Raw genomic sequence first — 19,309 nt, forward strand, 5'->3', positions numbered from 1 at the left:
GTCGCCATACCCAAGCCCCCATCTGTTCGCCCCAGTTTCACTTCTCAGTGTCATGCACTTAATTTCTTATTTGTGCATCCTTGCTTCCTCTCCTTGCTTCCTCACTCTACTACCCTTGAGGTTAGTACATCAGCTACGCTCAGGGGAAAAGGGGTAAAACAAGATTGTTGTGGCTGCGAATTCATACGTGCATCAGCTTTTTCGACTTTCTAAAAAGCTAAATGTCCTAAAACAACAACCAGCGAAAAACTGTTTTTCACACATTTCTCTTTGAGATAAAGGATCTGCAATCACAGTCTCTTCTTAATAAATTGTAATTTATTTTTATTTTGCAACAGAGCAATCAACACATCAGATGTTTCAGAAACAAGTCTTCTAAACACTAGGCCAATGTACTACTCAAACAATGGCACCATCTTCCAAGTGGAAAGAAATTTTTATGTTAAGCATTTTAACCCACATAGAAACGTGACTGCATTAAAATATTAATAATTAAACCAAACTCAGTATACACCTTACTGAGGTAATTATATAGCAAGCAGATGTGGTCAGAATATAAAGGCAACGCTCTAAATGCACAGTTAGTGTTTTCATCCCCATAGAAAACCATAAAAGAAAATGCTTAATGTGGCTTAATGGAAAACAGTGATTAAAAAAAAAAAAATTGGAATACAGTTTGTTAAACACTATCTACAGGTAAGCAGATGAAGAATATGAATGCAAAGCGATGAATACTGCATGGCAGCATTTACCTCTGATAGAAACCATAAAGAACATGCTGCTCATCCGCTTGCCTGTAGCTTTACATATTGCAACATCAGTATACTGACTTTGATGTTTTACTGTCACTGTCTTAATGCATTAAGCATTTTAGAATATCCCCAAGAAGGACTTCCCCACTCATCTTTGAGGATGAACAATGAGGAACAATGAAATGAGGAAGCATGGACTGAAGCATAAACATTTTACCACATACAGCATATTTCTAAATTCTGTTTATGACTGCTTAACCTAATGAGTTTGAAAACTGCATTTATTGTTTTCCCTGTTTCTAAACTTAAAATGCTGGGTATTGTAAATGTCTGACTCTGACATTGCTGAGGTTTGTATTAGTTTGTATACATCCTTTCAGTTCATATATTATGTGATGGTATTAATGTTTGTTCAACAGTTTACGTCACATAAACTTGTATTATGCTTGATGTACAGTGTACCATTTAGTGTCTCTTTCACAGATGTGTGAAAATGATCTGGGCCTGTATTCACAAAACATTTTATCTTACAAAAAATGTTATCTTTACCACTAAGAGTTCTCCTAAAGAGCAGTAAAAGTTTTTAGCTAAGAATTTTCTCTTAAAACCTATTCACAAATCATCTCCGGTTGTGCGTTGTACGTATGTAACCTTGGTTCCCCGAAAGGAGGGAACGAGACACTGCATAGCTTACGCTTGGGGTTAAGCCCCTCCTCCTAAATACTGAAGCCTGATTGCATCGCACCGGTAAACTTTACCGGCCAGTGACACTCGAGTGCTCGACCTAGGGGCGGAGCCACCCATTATATATAGGGTGGGCTGAGCGTCATAATCTCAGAATCTTTCAACTGTTCGAACAGGTACAATACTATGATGATTACAACACAGCAGCACGCGCAGTGTCTCGTTCCCTCCTTTCAGGGAACCGAGGTTACATACGTAAACGGAGACATTCCCTGTCAAGTTCAGTCTCTCGACACTGTGTAGCTTACGCTTGGGGAAAGCGTACAATCCTGCTGTGCTGTAATTCCCATACCTGGTGAGAAGAGTCTAATGAGCCAGACCCAACAGAGCTGAGCAAGTTAACTGCTTAATAGAACACTCAAGGAAAATCAACGCCCTCCAGCTCTAGCCGAGCGGGACTAAGCACAGTAAGACAGCATAATACTACACATGGACTGGCCACAGCGCTGTTGGAGCAATGTACATATACAGTTTATATCACTCAATGCATAGGAAAAACAGCTTGAACGCATGTATAGAGCGCTAACTACAGTTTTCCATTATAGGCACGCCCTGGGCCTACCGGACCTAGTTGAAACCACCCTCGTTGTCTGGGGGGCATGGCCAGGTGCGGGCAACAGCCAATTACCAAGCTGTAAATACATCACTGCACAGATAGAACGAGCGGTGCGACGAAATCCCTAGGTTGTAAAATCTGACAAAAGTGTCTTGTGAAGACCATCCTGCTGCCAGACAAATATTCTGAATTGACATACCTTTTGCCCAAGCCCATGACAAAGCCATTTTTCTCGTTGAGTGGGCGTGCACTCCCCACAGACAGGCCTCAATCTTAGAAGCATACGCCAACGCGATCGCTTCCACAATCCAATGTGACAGCCGCTGTTTTGACATTGGCAGTCCTTTGGTACGGCCACCGAAACACATAAACAGCTGTTCCACCTGTCTGAAGTGACTAGTCCTCTCCAGATAAACCCGCAGGGCACGGACTGGGCATAGTGGGTGTGCCGCTGGCTCCGAATCCCGAGGAGCAAATGCCTGAAGCGTGATGACCTGCACTTTAAACAATGTAGAAATCACTTTAGGCACATATCCCCGCTTAGGCTGCAGGCTAACCATACAGTCTTATCGAACTCCATACATGCAGTGTTCATAGACAGTGCATGTAAGTCTCCCACCCTCTTGCCACATGCCAAAGCGAGCAAGAGGGCCGTCTTGAATAAGAGCACCTTCAATTCTGCTAAAAGCACAGCTCAAAGGGTGGCTCAACGAGTGGACTAAGCACTAAGGACAGATCCCAAACTGGTACCATATTGGGGCGAAACAGACGCAACCTCCGTGTTCCCCTTAAAAAGCTTGTCACCAGATGATGCCTACAGACTGAACGATCACCGATAAGCAAATGGAAAGCTGAAATAACAGCCACATACACTTTTAGAGTAGATGGCGTACATCCTGCAAAAACGATAGAATGATGGACACATCACAGCTGGCTGGGTTCTCATCTTTCGTAAAACACCATGAAGAGAAAACTTTCCATTTCAGAACAGATGGGGGCTTGGGTATGGCAACTGCCATACTCTGCTGCCACCCCTAAAATTGAAAGTAGCCAAACATTTACAGTTAGACAGGCAGATAAATCCTAGCATGTATGTATGTATGTATGTATTTATTTATTTATTTATTTGTTTATTTATCAAATTAACAAAATTCAAAAAATTTAATTGATAATTGATAATGATGCAAAATACGATGAGACCATCCCAACTGGCCCACCTTTACAGGATGGCGTACATCCTGCAAAAACGATAGAATGATGGACACATCACAGCTGGCTGGGTCCTCATCTTTCGTAAAACACCATGAAGAGAAAACTTTCCATTTCAGACTGTACAGATGTCTGGTAGATGGAGCTCTCACTTCTGCAATTGTATCCAAGACTCATTGAGATACGTTTAGTGTCTGCCCTCTGCGCTCACCTGCCAAACATGCAGGTTCCATAGCTCTGGCCTGGGGTACCACACCAAGCCTTTTGCCTGAGATAGGAGATCTCTCCGTAACGGAATCGGCCACGGGGGAGCCGTTAGGAGCTCTACCAACTCCGGAAACCACGGCTGGTTGAGCCAACTCGGCGTCGCAGTTCTTACTGCTGGGAACATGAACTGCTCGAATTGACAGTAGGTTTCTGTCCGCCCAAAGGAGGAAGCGGTCCGCCAGCCTTTGAAGCGAGCGTGAACGAATACCTCCCTGATGGTTGATGTAGGATACCACCGTTGTGTTGTTTGTCCGAACCAGGATGTGTCGATCCTTTATCAGTGGAAGAAAGCCCTGCAAAGCTAAAAATACTGCCTTCAACTCTAGGCAGTTTATATGCCACTTCGCTTGCGCACTTGTCCATGTGCCTTAAGCCGGTCTGCTGTCGCAAAGGGCTCCCCAGCCTGTCAATGAGGCATCCGTAGTGACGATTCTCCTGATGACCACTCTGCCCATCGAGACTCCCTGCTCGAACATCCTCGTGTTGAACCAGGGGGCTAGCATCTGCATGCATCCACGAGTCACCAAGACACGCAAATGACCGGTCTTCCACGCACTGCTTGGCACCCGAGATTTCAGTCATAGCTGAAGCGGTCTCATATGCAGAAGCCCGAGCTGACACACCACAGCTGCTGCTGCCATACACCCTAACAGTCTCTGAAAGCATTTCAGAACCACCACTCTCCCCGGTTTGAATGAGGTGAGAGAGCTAATCAAAGACTGCATTCACTCTTGAGAGAGACGCGCTCTCATCAATCACGAGTCCAGATCCATTCCTAAGAATGTAATATTCTGCATGGGGCGAAGCTTGCTCTTCTGCAACATTGATCATCAGCCCTACAGGCTTCAGTTGCTCTAGAAGCTGGCATTTGTGGTTTTCAAGTGCATCCCGTGATTGGGCTATAACAAGCCAGTAGTCCAGATAATTCAGGATGTGAATTCCACTCTGTCTGAGAGGGGAAAGCACTGCATTGATACACTTCGTAAAAGTCTGTGGAGCCAAAGCCAAGCCAAACGGGAGAACTTTGACCTGATAACCTTTGTCCTCGAATGCAAATCTCAGAAAGTGCCTGTGACAAGGGGCTATTCGGATGTGAAAATATGCATTCTTTAGGTCCACCGAGATAAACCAGTCCCTGGGCTGAATGTGCGTGAGGATCTGCTTTACTGTTATCATTTTGAACTCGCGCTTCGTCAGTGCGTGGTCAGTGCGTGACTAGGAAGTAGTGACTGTAAAGGCCACACTCCGTATTCTCCGACATCTTCACGCTGCTGAAGCGGGGTGGTCTGTGTGCAAACTGAAGCGTATACCCACTCGAGACCGTGTTCTGCACCCATTCTGACACACCTGGAAGCATGCACCATGCGTCCAAATAGTGCGAGAGGGGTTGAATCACCCCGTGATTCGTCCGAGACAGCTCGTCATCTGATGACGGAGAACTACCTGAGCGGACGCTGCTTGGCCGGCTGCCATATAAGCCTTATCCGTGATGTGGCTCGTGGTGCGGCAAGGCTGCGATGGAAGCGATGGCACAGATTTCCACCCATGTGCGGACGGACAAAGTTGTGCTGCAACTGCTTCTTCGACGGGCGGCGGCTTAGTATAACCCCAGCGGTCAGCTCCGTTGACAGAGGAGAGCATACGCGATATCGTGGCTTGGGCTCGGGCTGACGTCAGGGACCAGGTAGCTATAAAACACATGCGCCAGAACCGGCATTCAGCTTCAGGAGAAGCGAACGCTCACAGGGATGCAGGAAGTATGGCCCGAGACGCAGCGTCTCGTTCCCTTCGGGGAACCGGGGTTACAGACGTAACCTGAGACGTTCCCCTTCAGGAACTCGAGCTGCGTCTAAAACGCTATGGAAATGATATGCCCACGCCCCCATAGTTCCAAGTCCCTGCCTAGTGTGTGTGCTAGGCCGAGAGGACAGAAGAGCCAGGAGAGACTCGCAGGTCTAAGTCATAGAACCTGACAAAGGTTAGGGGTGTAGACCATCCCACAGTGTTACAGATATCCTGAATGGGGACACCTGGCATGAAGGCTTTTGAGGCAGCCATGCCTCGAGTAAAGTGGGCCTTGACCCCCAAGGGAGAGGGAAGGCCCGAAGAATCATAGGCTCGACTAATAGCATCCACAATCCAGCGGCTAAGGGGCTGCTTAGAAGCAAGGAGGCCCCTCTTAGGGGGACCATAGCAAACAAACAACTGGTCTGTCTTTCTCCACAGGGCAGCTCTGTGGATGTATGTGTCTAGCACTCGGACTGGACACCTACAAGGCCTACAAAGAGCCTCTAGCACCACGGCGAGATCCCAAGAAGGGACCCGGGGTCATACTGGAGGCCTCAGCCTCAGCGCACTGCGGAGGAAACGTACAACAAGAGGGTTTTTACCCACTGATGCGCCACCCAGAAGGGGCGTGGTAGGCCGAAATAGCCGCCACGTAGACCTTCAGGATGGAGTGGGCTAACCCTGTGTAGAACCGCTCCTGCAGAAACTCCAGCACTGTACCAACTGGGCAGTTAACTGGGTCTTGCTGGCGGTGTCCGCACCATGAAGTGAAGAGTATCCACTTCAGGGTATACAGTTTCCTCGTAGAGGGAGCTCTGGATTGGAGGATGGTCTCAACAGGGGCCACACCCACAACTTCCACAGCTCCGGGCGAGGGTGCACGATGGTGGCCCCCACCTGAGAGAGGAGATCCGTGCAGATGGGAATCTCCCATGGAGAGCCGTCTAGAAGGGAAATCAAGTCCGAGAACCATGCTCGGGCCGGCCAGTACAGAGCGATTGGGGGAATGGCGTAGAGACGAAGCCTTGGCCTCCATTCCCCGGGCCTCGGCCCCTGCCTCGACAGGATGTCTGCTCCCAAATTGAGATGCCCAGAAATATGAACTGCTCTCAGAGAGAGGAGTTTCCCTTGGGACCACACAAGGATCTGGCGCGCCAGCTTGTATAAGGAGCATAAACGCAGACCTCCCTGGTGGTTGATGTAATAGACCACCACTGTGTTGTCAGTGACGGCCTATTAGGTCCAGGAGAAAGTGTTTCAGAGCCCGAAACACAGCGAACATCTCTAGGCAGTTGATGTGCCACGTGAGATGGTGACCGGTCCACAGACCATGGGCAGGATGGCCATCCATGACCACTCCTCAACCGGTAAGGGATGTGTCCGTCGCTAGCGTGACGCGGCAACAAGGAGCTCCCAACACCGGGCCCTGAGACCCAAACCAAGGTTTTTTCCACATGTCCAAGGCATGTAGGCATCACCACGTGACCTTGATCATGCAAAATGGGTTTCCCCTCGGGGAGAACACCTTGGTCACTGTAGCCATCACTGTAGGGATCTCATGTATAGCAGGCCAAAAGGTATCACGTTGGACGCAGCTGCCATCAGACCCAGCAATTGTTGAAACTGCTTTACAGTGAGTGACTGGCCTTCTCGCACTCTCGCAACTGTAGTGAGGATCGACTCGATCCGAGCAGGTGACAAACGTGCCTGCATCGTGGTCGAATCCCACACCATGCCTAGATAAGTGGTTCTCTGTAATGGAGACAGCACACTCTTCTTGGCATTCAGTCTCAACCCCACTCTTTCATGTGGGCGAGAACAACATCTTGAACAACATGTTGAACCACCAACTGCTCTGATTGAGCTAGAATCAACCAATCGTCTATATAATTGAGTATGTGGATGCCCTGGAGTTGCAAAGGAGCCAGAGCTGCATCCACACACTTCGTGAAAGTGCGGGGGAAGAGTGCTAGGCTGAACGGAAGAACCTGATACTGGTATGCTTCGCCCCTGAAAGCAAACCTCAGGAACTTCCTGTGGCAAGGAAGGCTGGAGACGTGGAAATAATCATCTTTTAGATCTATCGTCACAAACCAGTCCTCGGACCTGATCTGTGACACTACTCAGCATTCTGAACTTCAGCCGCAAGACTGAGCGGTTCAGCTGCCTCAGATCTAAAATGGGACGCAGGCCCCCATCCATCTTTGGAACAATGAAGTACCGGCTGTAGAACCCGGACTCCCTGTTGTGAGGAGGGACCACCTCGATGGCCTCCTTCCTCAAAAGAGTGTCTAATTCCTGTTCCATTACCAGGACCCTGCTCGAGGCCCACCAGAGTGGGAAAAACGCCGCTGAAAGGAGGCGGCGGAGCGCTGAATTGGATGCGATAACCTCGCTCTACAGTGTGCAGGACCCATGCAGATACATTTGGCAGTTGATGTGCCACGTGAGATGGTGACCGGTCCACAGACCATGGGCAGGATGGCCATCCATGACCACTCCTGAATTGGATGCGATAACCTCGCTCTACAGTGTACAGGACCCATGCAGATACATTTGGCAGTAGCTTCCACGCTGCTAAATAATCTACTAAGGTAACCAGTCTCTCGAGACTGGCTTCTGGATTTCTTTGAACTACTAGCTTGGTGTCCTGAAATGGAGCACCGGCAGGAACTAACCAAACTAACTGTTCTAGAGACCCCCGCAAGGGTGGCGAGATCCCCAGTTCTGCTGCGTTGCCTGGTGGAAGAGACTGAGGTAAGGGCTCGCTGGAGATCACAGCACCCTGGAACACCGGCAGGGTTAGCGTGTTGATCTCCTGAGGGCACCGAGGAGAGACGGGGCTTCATCGAGGACTTCTTCTGGTATCTATCGACCACGGAGTTGGCGGCGTCGCCGAACAGACCAGAAGGCGCAAGCGGGGCGTCTAGGAGGAAGACTCTTTCTCTTTCATGTCAGACAGGGTCAACCACAGATGTCTCTCCGCTGCCACCATGGCTGCCATGGACCGCCCAATGGTACGGGCGGTCTCCTTGGTGGTGCGAAGAGACAAATCAGCGGTTCTCCTAAGTTCTAAGATCTTGTCTTTAGAAACCTTGTCGCTACCGTCTAGCTCTTTAAGCAGATCTGCCTGGTATGCCTGCAACACCGCCATAGTATGCAGACAAGCACCAGCCTAACCTGCCGCCGAGTACCCCTTACCCACCAGCGCAGATGTTGTACGCAGCGGCTTGGAGGGTAAGACCGGAGTTTTTAGAGACGATGCCACTTCGCGAGCGTCTGTTCTACCCGGGGCATCGCTCTATAACCGCTATCATTTCTCTATTGGACTGTTTACACATGTGATTCAGATCGTGCTTACGCTGAAGGTGTTCCCATAGCATTTCAGATGCAGCTCGAGTTCCTGAAGGAGAACTAAATGGGGATAAAGCTCTGGAAATGTAAATATTTTCCATACTCTTTTTTCTTTTTTCCATACTCTTGCAAACCTGGAAATTACTGAAATCAAATTCCATACCTTTAAATACATGCGTAGGAACCCTGTAAAGTGGATAAGCATCATTCTTTTTTTATAAACGTCTTGTTTAAACGTCTTGTTTAAATGTGTTTAAACGTTTCAGACAATTTGTTTTAGTTCTCTTTTTTGGCTGCTGCTTCGGACAGGTGTAAGTTTAAGTAAATCATGGTTAAATATATGAAGTCCGTTCATCATTCTACTAAATAACTGTAATTCTGAAAGTAACTTACTTGCAATAGTTCAGATGGTCTTGTATAGAAAGAACAGAATCCATAAGTCTTTGACACTTTCGATTTGTGATTGTTGTTAATATATACATGTGGGATCCTTCACGATTGTTGTTCTTCTTCCGTTTTTTGCCACGTTGCATTCTTTGTGCATATCGCCACCTACTTTTTTTTTTTTTTATTTTTTTTGTCTTTTTATTCACGTCCATCATCATACAAAAGCAAAAAGAAAAACAACAAGAATAAAACACACAAAATAAACAAAAACATATAACATAACACATATGTAAACTAAGTTAAATAAAATTAAATAAAAATTTTGACTGACTTGTGACTTGTGAATATAAAACTTTGCGATGAAAGAGATTAATAATATAAATCTGTTTATCAGAAAAAGATGGGTTTTGAAAACAAAGTAAAATATCATGATCTAAATGAATGGCTTTGTTTATTTATTTATTTATTTATTGATATGTCTATTTTAAAATCAATCCAAAATGAATAAATGATAAAAAAAAGAGCAATAGAAAAAAAAAAGTTCAATATCTTCTATCTTCAACAGATACGTTACAAAAGGTACATTTATCACAAACACTATGAATACATCTGCTAGCAGCTACATTTACAGGGTAACATCTGTGAATAATTCTGTGAAGTACTTCTTTTACTTATTAGAAATTATTTATATGGTAATGTCCAAATGCTGTGCCAAGATATACCATGAGTTTTAAGCCATTTTGATTTACATGGAGGATTGGATCTACCATTAAAGGAGTTTCTTATAAAATTGTTATTAAAACGTTTGTCAAAAAAGGAGAGACCATTTACAAAAAGTTGGGGATTTTGTAGGGTTGTATTATTAGAATTTGCATCTGAGAATTTGTTTAAAATCATAATGCCACTGAAATAAAAGATATTAAATCTTTCAAAATTTAATTAAACAACTCCACAAACAGCATCACCAGCTTCACTCATTACTAACCAGACTAGCTTTATTGTATGTCTACAGAAGCACTAATTGAGAATTAACAGAGGTTTAGAAGATGATTGGTCAATGGGAAAGAAAAAAAAACATGATGCCACCATAATTGTGGTCAAGGTTTGCTTTAGTTAGAAAATTGCAAGAAAAATCTCAACCCCAACTAAGAGATTTAATTTCTCCTGACAATATCTTGTAATATTAATGCCTTCCTGTTTGTCTGAAATGTCCCATTGCTTTGTACGTACTGCATGTTATGAATAGAGTTAGGAATATGTTAGGAACTACATAGTCTTCCTTCTTTAAAACTTCATTCTTTTTCTACATTATTTCAGTCTCTTCAATAGAGGTATGAGTATGCAGGCTCATACTGTTGCACTAGGAAAGTCCATGGAGTTAAATTCTGCCTCTCATATGGCATGGATTGAAACACTATTGTATTCATATGCCCTACATTATAACATGCCGGAATACCCAAACAATCATAAGTAAATGTCTTTGGTGGTCTCCGTTCTCTCGTAGGCCGTCCATATTCCTGTCCTCTCTCCCTGTCATTCTCACCCGGTGTTAGAGGCTCATCTCATCCTCATCTTCCATTTGAACTCCTTTTCCACAGTCCTTTTCTGCCTCTGAACTAATTTCTTCCCTTTCCTTTTCAGGTTCGTCGGACCGGATAACTGGTAAGGCTTCACTTGCTAACCCTCTGTTTCTGATACCCTCCTTTACATTCATCCAGATGTAAGAAGCCAACGGAAACAAGCTCAAATGGGTGAGTAGTAACAATGTTCTGAAGTGGTGCCCTGGTTTCTTTACTTGGTTTCTTCTGTTTCAGGCAAACACAACTCTTTGTGATGTAGTGATTAACATCATTGTGCATTTGTGGCCAATAGAACCTTTCTGTTATTAAAGACATGGTTCGATCAAGACCTTGATGGCCCATGTTATCATGTAGTTCTCTCAAAACATGCTGCTTGTACTTCACAGGTAGAACTAGCTGTGTCTGTGTTCTTCCTGTGGAGGATGCCATCGTCTCCTAGGTAAAGTTTTTCCCAACTATGCAGTAAGCATTTACTTTTGGCACTCAAGGTCTTAAACAAATGTCCTGTTGGCTTTTATCTGAAAGCTTAAACTGTAAAACAGGTCAATCATTTTTTCTGTGCTTGTATGTTCTCCTCTACAGGTAATGGCTCATGCCACGGTGTCAAGAGAAATAACTGCAGTCCAGGAGAGGTTGGGATGTGGTACCTCCACCAATTGGATGGTCACTCCAACACAGTCAGCTGGTACTTCCTCTGTGCATTCTTTCATTAGGGTCTCAATATCCAAGGGCATTCTTGATAGGCTGTCTGTGTCCACATTTTCTTTGCCAGGCCGGTATTTGATATTAAAATGAAAATCTGCTAGTTCTTCCACCCATCTACATCCTGTCGCTTTCAGCTTTGCACTGGTTAAGACGTATGCAAGCAGGTTATTTTTGCTGTACACGGTAAATGTCGGGGCATAGTATAAATAATCCCTAAATTTTTCAGTGACAGCCTACTTCAGGGCAAGAAACTCCAATTTCCAAGTGGAAATTCCAAGTAGTCTTTTCTGCAACCGTCAGTGTCCGGGACCCATAAGCAATAACCCTAAGCTTTCCACCTTGCTTCTGATATTGAACTGCCCCAAGTCCCTGATTTGATGAGTCAGTATGAAGTTCGAATGGCTGTGAGAAGTCCGGGAATGCAAGTACTGGTGGCTCAACCAAACAGTCTATCAGCCCCTCCAATATCTCCTGATGCTTGTCCGTCCACACAATTGGCCTATTTGAAGGTACTCCCTTTTTTTTCCTTTAACCTGTCGGACTCTTGTCTCTTTACATTCTGCCTTAACTGTCTTAGTGTCCTTCAACAGATCATACAATGGACTCATGATTTTGGAGAAATCTTGTATATACTGTCGATAGTAGCTCAACAGACCCATGACTGCTCTCAACTGTCCCACTGTGTTTGGTATTTTGTCTTTCAGGTTTCTCACGGCAGCTGTATCGGCCGGATCCATTTTACTACCTTCCTCAGAGACAATCCTCCAAAGGTATCGCACCTCACGTTTGAACAATTCACACTTGCCAGGCTTCAGTTTTATCCCATGTTGTCACAACCTTCGCAGGACTTTCCTTACATCATTCACATGGTCTTCAAAGGTTCGACTGAAAACTAACGTATCATCCAGGTAAGGAACGTAGATGGTGTCTCTTAGTTTGCCAAGACACTCCTCCATGCATCGCTGGAAAGCCAAGAGTGCATTCATCAGGCCAAATGGTATCCTAATCCATTCGTATAACCCCCAAGGGGTCACAAAAGCTGTTAAGGGTCTGCTCTCCTTGGCCATAAAGTCCTGATGATACGCTTTTCCTTGGTCAAGAAGCCAAAACGAGGAATTCCCGCCCAAGTTGTCCATTATGTCTTGCATGCAGGGAATAGGCTGCCTGTCAGGATGCGTTTTCCGGTTCAACTCCCAATCAATACACAGGCATAGACTTTCATCTTTTTTCCGAATACATACTATTGGCGATGCATATGGCGAATTTGATTTCTGCACCCATCCTTGTGCAATAAGATCATGCAAATAATCTTTCATGTCTTGGTAGAGAGGTTTAGGGACTGACTGGTAAGTTCGTGCAACTGGGATAGTGTCCTTCAATGAAATAGCCAGTTGTAGATTCTCCACGCAACCAATGTCATTCTCAGATTTTGAAAATGAAGCTGCTTCTTCCTTTAACATCTGTTACACGATTTGTTTTTCAGGCTCACTGAGATGGCTTAATTCAACTGGCGGAATCCAGTTAGTGTCAGAGGTATGGCTGGTATCGGTTTCTTCCTTATTAATTCCTTCAGGAGTTGAACCAGGTCCTTCCAGAACTGCAGCTGGATATACAGCCTGTACTTTTTGAACTGTGCCGATGATGGTCTTTCCTGTTAACTTCAAGTACTTCTGTACACTGACAATTATATGTGGAGAAGTATATGGTCGCAGAGTAAAAATAGTCTCGCAGAACTCCAATCGTTCTGTCCACTGTGAGTTGATGTCAGGCTCAAAGATAACCAAAGTCTCTTCCTTTGTTCTATATGACTGCACTCTACATTCCACTTGTACCGATGTATGTTTGGGCACATGAACATTCTCCTTTGTTGTTTTGACTGTATATTCATATTGTGTCTCAGCACTAATTTGTTTGATGAAAGCTTGCACTGTTTCTGTTGTTGCACTAGGACAAGTTGTTCCCTGGAATCCACTTTTGAACAATATAATGTTTGTTTACAGGCGAGGCATTGTCGTAGACTAAGGCCAAAACCAGTGATACCACACTGCGCGCAGCTGGGTGGGGACATCATTGCATTACTGGTCACTCATCGTCCTGCAGCCGTGACCCCGTCTCGTTTAACGACTGCTCTCTATACATCGCTGGTCCTCGTGCTCTACAGCCAACCAAAAAATGATCACTACTGCCACACCTATAACAGTGAGTACAGTACACATCCAACCCACTTTGTTGACATACCAAACATTTTCTCACACTCATTGATGGTGGGTGGTAGCGCTGTGCCGAGATCCATTGTTGTCGTTAGAAGGCTTCCCCCCTTCTGCCATACGGCTGCACATAACCTTGAGATGGGTATGCAGATTGAGGCGACGTGACGGCCTGATCTCTCACACGAGTAGAGCACTGGGTAGGGATGGCCTGTGGTTGTCTAATGGACTCTTTAATCTGAGAAACCTCTACACTGAGATCCTTCAGTAAAACCATTTCTGTTCGGATTTCCTTTAATTCACTCAAGATGTCAGGCTCACGTTTCTCTGTGCTTTTATGACATGATGTCTTTTCTTTCTTTTCAGCAGAGACTTCAGTGGCCTGTACTGAATGCAGTTTGGGATGTTGTTGTTGAGCTAGAAGCTTCTTCTTGCTTTGACGCTTTGTTTCGTTGGCACAAGCGATATTAACTTTATCAAAGAGAAGTTCATCACTTGCATCAATTTTAGTTACGTATGGTTGCAGATCACTTCTGATATTGTCCTTTGGCAGGCCAGTGAGGACAGATTTGGTTTTCCCTCCAGGTAACTACGCAGTTGCATGCCTGGTGCGATTGCTCTTATCACTGCGTCCACTATTTTGAGCTCTGAAACTTCCCTGCTCAATCCATGTTCGATCTGATGAGCCAAACTTGAAAAGGTGAGCTTATCTTTTTGTCCAGGTTCACCTATCTGTCCTGATATTTTAAATTCTCTGTTCCAGGGGGACATAACTGGCCTTGGGAGCTTGTGTCTGACTGTACATTTTGACTTTGCAACATGGAAGGACTTTGTATAGTGTTTAGGTTCTGTTGTGTACTTGTGCGTTGTGGTGTGTGGTTAACTGCTCTCTGTTTTTGCTCTATTAAATTCTGCAAAGCCAACTGTAAAGCATCAGTTTCTTTTTGCAGTTTGTCCTACTCTGTAAATTCTGCTACTGGATTTACATTCACTCTCTTAGTGGTCTGTGGTCTGTGCTATGTGTTGTTCTGAATCACTGTTTTCATTAACCTTCGGAATCTCACATATTTTGTCTTTTAGACACAAGAGCTCAGACATGCCGGCATCTTCCAATTCCTCTAATGCCTCTCACTCTACATGTCTCACAATTACAGAAACGACCGGCTTTTGCTACTGGCATCTTCACACTCAATCCCTAGGAATGCACGTAGTTCAGTCAAATTTTCTTGTGAGAGAGCATATACTGCTCCTATCACCTCACTGCTACCGCGAGAGCGCCACTAACAAGAGTAGAAAGTGTCCGACTTAACGCCTCCGTTTTCAACTCCGCCCAAGACTGCTCTCGGCTACTCTCTTGATCGGCGTCTGTAGCCGTTGATGAAGTCGAACACACCTTTCAGAGCTGCTGCAGGAGCAGGAGGACAACGATCATGTGTGTTTTGGGTTTATTCTAACATGCTCAAGTCCGATAATGCTGACAAATCTGTGTTTTTAGAACAATAAAAGTGTTTTTACTGTAGTCGCAATGTTATATTGAGTCAGATTTTTCTTATAAAACACTGATAAAAGCAAAAATAACCCCACTTTATTAGTATGTAAAGAGTATATGTTTACGTTAATCATTATTCTTGCTATCTCGTTACTCATTAGTTACTCACTCTCTCGATGTGTGCAAAGTGATAGAAGAAATGACCTTAGCTGGCTGGAAACCTGCAGCGCTCCTGGTATCGAAGATCAACCCCAGATTTGATCGAGCCGCGCAGCGCTGCGTTAAGTTGAACACACCTTATATCATATTTATCAGCAACACAGCACCTGATTGTGATAACGCAATATCCGCCTTTGATCTCATAGGTATCTGTTCTACTTGGAGGGGTCAGAACTGTCCGTCTTGACTGCACTTATTTCACTCCTCCCCTCACTGCAGCCGCCTACTCTCGCCTACATTTCAGGCGAGGCGAGGCGAGGCGCATCTCAAACGAGCCTTTTGATGATGTTTAGGATCTTTTTGAGCGTGATTACACGGTTAAACAGCCGCGTTAGCCCGCTAGCATCAGTGCTCGTGCTGGAAATGTTCACAAAGTTTAATCCGCCTAAGTTTGCAGTTCTGTATGATGATGCCTTGTAATAATCGCTGCTACTAGTGATAGAAATAATGATACATTCCCATTTGTTCATACAATTCATTGCACTGTGCAGTTTATTATTGTTAATTTATAATTGAGATTGATACCTCTTTGTTTATCTTTCATACATTACTGCACTTTACCAATTGTCTAATATTGATGCTACAGCTGTTATAATTGTAAGTTATTTGGACAATAAGTATTTATTTCTGTTATTTTAATTTCCAGAAACTACCTCAAGTACACTGCATGTATATGGTTCGTCTTGTACAATAAATGGCTAAACTCTATCTGATGACAAGAGTTCTGCAGCGGTCAATAACACGAAAAACAGCTTTCAGCGGGGCAATCCCCAACAGGTATCTGAAATTTAAGTATGATGTAACCGTACCAAAAAAAAAAAGAGATATATTTATTTGACAACAAAGCCCTGACACTTTTTTCAAGTTATTTTATATAAAAAGAAAATGTTTTTATATGACACAAACTGCCTGCGATTGCTGACTGGTATCTGAAGTTAATGTTTATTAATATAAAATGTATCTGACGCCAAATCTAGGATATCGCTGACAAGTATGATGGAACCGTACAAAAATATTAAATGTATTTATTTGACAACAAGGCCCTGACACTTTTTTCAAGTTATTTTATATAAATGTTTTTATTTGACAAAAACTGCCTGCGATTGCTGACTGGTATCTGAAGTGAATGTTTATTAATATATAATGTATTTGACGCGAAATCCTGGAGATCCCTGGCAAGTATAATGTAACCATACCAAAAAAAAATTATTTTTGACACCAAAGCTCTGACACCCTTTTCAAGTAATTTCTTGTATGGATAGAAAATGATTTTATTTGACACAAACTGCCTGCCATTGCTGACTGGTATCTGAAGTTAATGTTTATTAATATATAATGTATTTGACGCAAACTCCTGGAGATTACTGGCAAGTATAATGTAAACATACCAAAAAAAAAAAAAGTATTTTTTGACACCAAAGCCCTGACACACTTTTCAAGTTATTTTATATAAAAAGAAAATATTTTTATTTGACACAAACTGCCTGCGATTGCTGACTGGTATCTGAAGTTAATGTTTATTAATATATAATGTATTTGATGCCAAATCCAAGAGATTGCTGGCAAGTATGATGAAACTGTACTAAAATATACAAGAATATTAAATGTATTTATTTGACAACAAGGCCCTGACACTTTTTTCAAGTTATTTTATATGAACCAAAAATGTTTTTCTTTGACACAAACTACCTGCGATGGCTGACTCAGAAAGTTAATATTTATTTATATAAAAAGTATCTGACGCCAAATCCAGGAGATCGCTGACAAGTATGATGAAATCGTACAAAATATACAAAAATATTCAATTTATTTATTTGACACCAAGGCCCTGACACTTTTTTTAAGTTATTTTATATGAACAGAAAATGTTTTTATTTGACACAAACTGCCTGCGATTGCTGACTGGTATCTGAAGTTAAAGATCACTTGATCTGGAAAGCATCCGCTATGTACAAAATTCTGACAGACATCTGAGATGTCAGCTTTACATGCATTCTAAACCATAAACATCTTCAAGACATCTAATAGACCTCTATTTGACATATCATAGGAGACCTCCTATAGATGTATTGCGGATGAGCAAACTCTCCAAAAAATACGTCTTGCAGATGTAAATGCAGACCTCAAATAGACGTCTCCGTGATGTGAAACAGTTAAATGGTGAATTACACCTACTCACTTGTTTGACTGTAGGCTAATAAGCTAGTTCGTGTAGTTAACGTCCAGTGTCTGTAAATGCTTGTGATTTTTATGTGTGACCGGAGCGAAAGTGAACGCACAAGAATGAAACCTTGAGCTGTGGCAGTTTCTGTGTGGTAATGTGTTGTGGTGTGTAGATAAAAGACAAGTGGCGTTTATGGCACAGAAACAAAAGTTTGAAACAGTATAAGTGCAATGGATGATAAATTGCTACTCCATGTATGTACATGTTCATGTAATGAAAAGACACGTTGGTTTCGTTTTATTTCATTGTAATTGTTAAAAAAACAATAAGCTGACATTAAGTGGCAAAATTCTTATATTGATTCAATAAAAGTATTACAGTTTTATTCTGCTGTTGTTTACTTATACTTGATGCAAGAAAGTTAATTAGTAGGCTACTGTTATTCAGATCCTTCAGAGTTGAGCTTTACATATTTAATACTGCTTAACTTTTTTGACTACTTTTCTGTACTGGATCTGACAGTAGCCACTAGCCAGACAGATTCAGAATATTTTTTTCTTATGGCTGATCTTCTCTCTGATGAATTTGTACAGGTCTGTTGGTGAGTGTTGTTCACGGGCGTAATTTTCACAGAACTTCTTCAGCCACTTGTACAGTTTATCTGTTGAGAGAAAAAACTATAAAATAATCCTTCCTATCATGTTATTATGTGCTTTTCATCTTTATATTGACTATTACTCTAAAAAAAGGACTTATTTTGAAATTCGAATCCTGGGAATTTGGCCATTAAATTTAATATTTGTTTTAATTAAGCTAATATAACACAGCACTTCTCTAATAAAAGGTTTAAACATTGTACATAGGAAACATTTCTGTTTCTAAATATCTATAGCAGAAAATGTTTGTGTAGCCCTAGTATTGTGCTCTATTATTAATACCAGAATACAAGCCAGTTAATGTTTGTTTCAACTACACTAAATGTACTTACCCACGGTCACATTGTTTCTGGTCAGTGCCTCATGCATGCTTTGTAATTCTTTTGCAAGTTCTTTATTGCCAGCGGTGAAGTAAGCCATGTCTCGTTCAGCCACTGCGGCAGCCATCAACTGGATGAGAGCTTTTAAAGACAAACACATTGTGTTCTGTGCATTTACTGCATTTACTGTATTGAAATCCATGTAGGGTGTTTGTAATTTCTCCATATCAAATGCATGTGTGTGTTTCGTCTTCATTTACCTTTGAGTTTAGGATCTCCGTTGAAGGTATCACAGCCCCAGTTGCCTGTTGCGATGGCTGTTTTTGGGTTTCCGTGGAATCCCACATATGCCTTTGAGAGTCACACAGCACAAGTCTGAATAATCGTGGGATGGGAAAAGTCTTACGCTTATTTTAATGTGTCAAAACTAGTACCTTGTTGAGTTCTCGTTTTATGTTGTCTTTGGTGTACTGACCCTTCGGGTTCTTGAAGTCAAGAGCATCAATGGCGACAATCTGCCGATAACGTCTCTTCCATATATCCCTATGAATTTACTTGTGGCTGTAAAACCAATGTTTTTTAAAAATCAACATTTAAATTTTGCACATTTGTCATCTGAGCTTACCGCTTCACGCGATCAATGTATGGACCCACCCAAGAAAAGGTTCTGTTGTAGCCAGATGTAAAGTAGTACATCTGAGGCCCTGATGACACATTAGAAATAAGAGGAAATGTCATGTAACAATCATTCTGTCACCACTGCTCTGTCAAGTTACTGTGAGTGTTGTAAACAATTTTATATGTGTAACCATTCTATACTGAATATATCTGTTGCATTGCAGGCCTGATATATGCTGATACTGATCTAACTTTTTGCCTGTAACTGACTAGTTTTTTTTAACTTTGTTTGTG

At 43.0% G+C, this 19,309-nt stretch overlaps 1 protein-coding gene across 1 annotated transcript in view; it reads right to left on the minus strand.

The window, feature by feature from the left end:
* Window positions 1-17,605: 17,605 nt before the first annotated feature.
* pargl (poly (ADP-ribose) glycohydrolase, like) overlaps window positions 17,606-19,309 on the minus strand; it is a 3,103-nt gene continuing 1,399 nt past the window's right edge. The window contains exons 6-10 of the mRNA XM_051102701.1: window positions 19,023-19,101; window positions 18,832-18,940; window positions 18,658-18,748; window positions 18,410-18,538; window positions 17,606-18,082 (exon numbers count right to left, since the gene is read on the minus strand). Of these exons, the coding sequence (XP_050958658.1) occupies window positions 17,964-18,082; window positions 18,410-18,538; window positions 18,658-18,748; window positions 18,832-18,940; window positions 19,023-19,101 (527 nt within the window). The 3' untranslated portion in view covers window positions 17,606-17,963. The remainder of the gene's footprint in view (window positions 18,083-18,409; window positions 18,539-18,657; window positions 18,749-18,831; window positions 18,941-19,022; window positions 19,102-19,309) is intronic.

The sequence above is a fragment of the Labeo rohita genome, unplaced genomic scaffold (genome assembly GCF_022985175.1).
Source record: "Labeo rohita strain BAU-BD-2019 unplaced genomic scaffold, IGBB_LRoh.1.0 scaffold_277, whole genome shotgun sequence".
In the NCBI taxonomy this organism is placed as follows: Eukaryota; Metazoa; Chordata; class Actinopteri; order Cypriniformes; family Cyprinidae; genus Labeo; species Labeo rohita.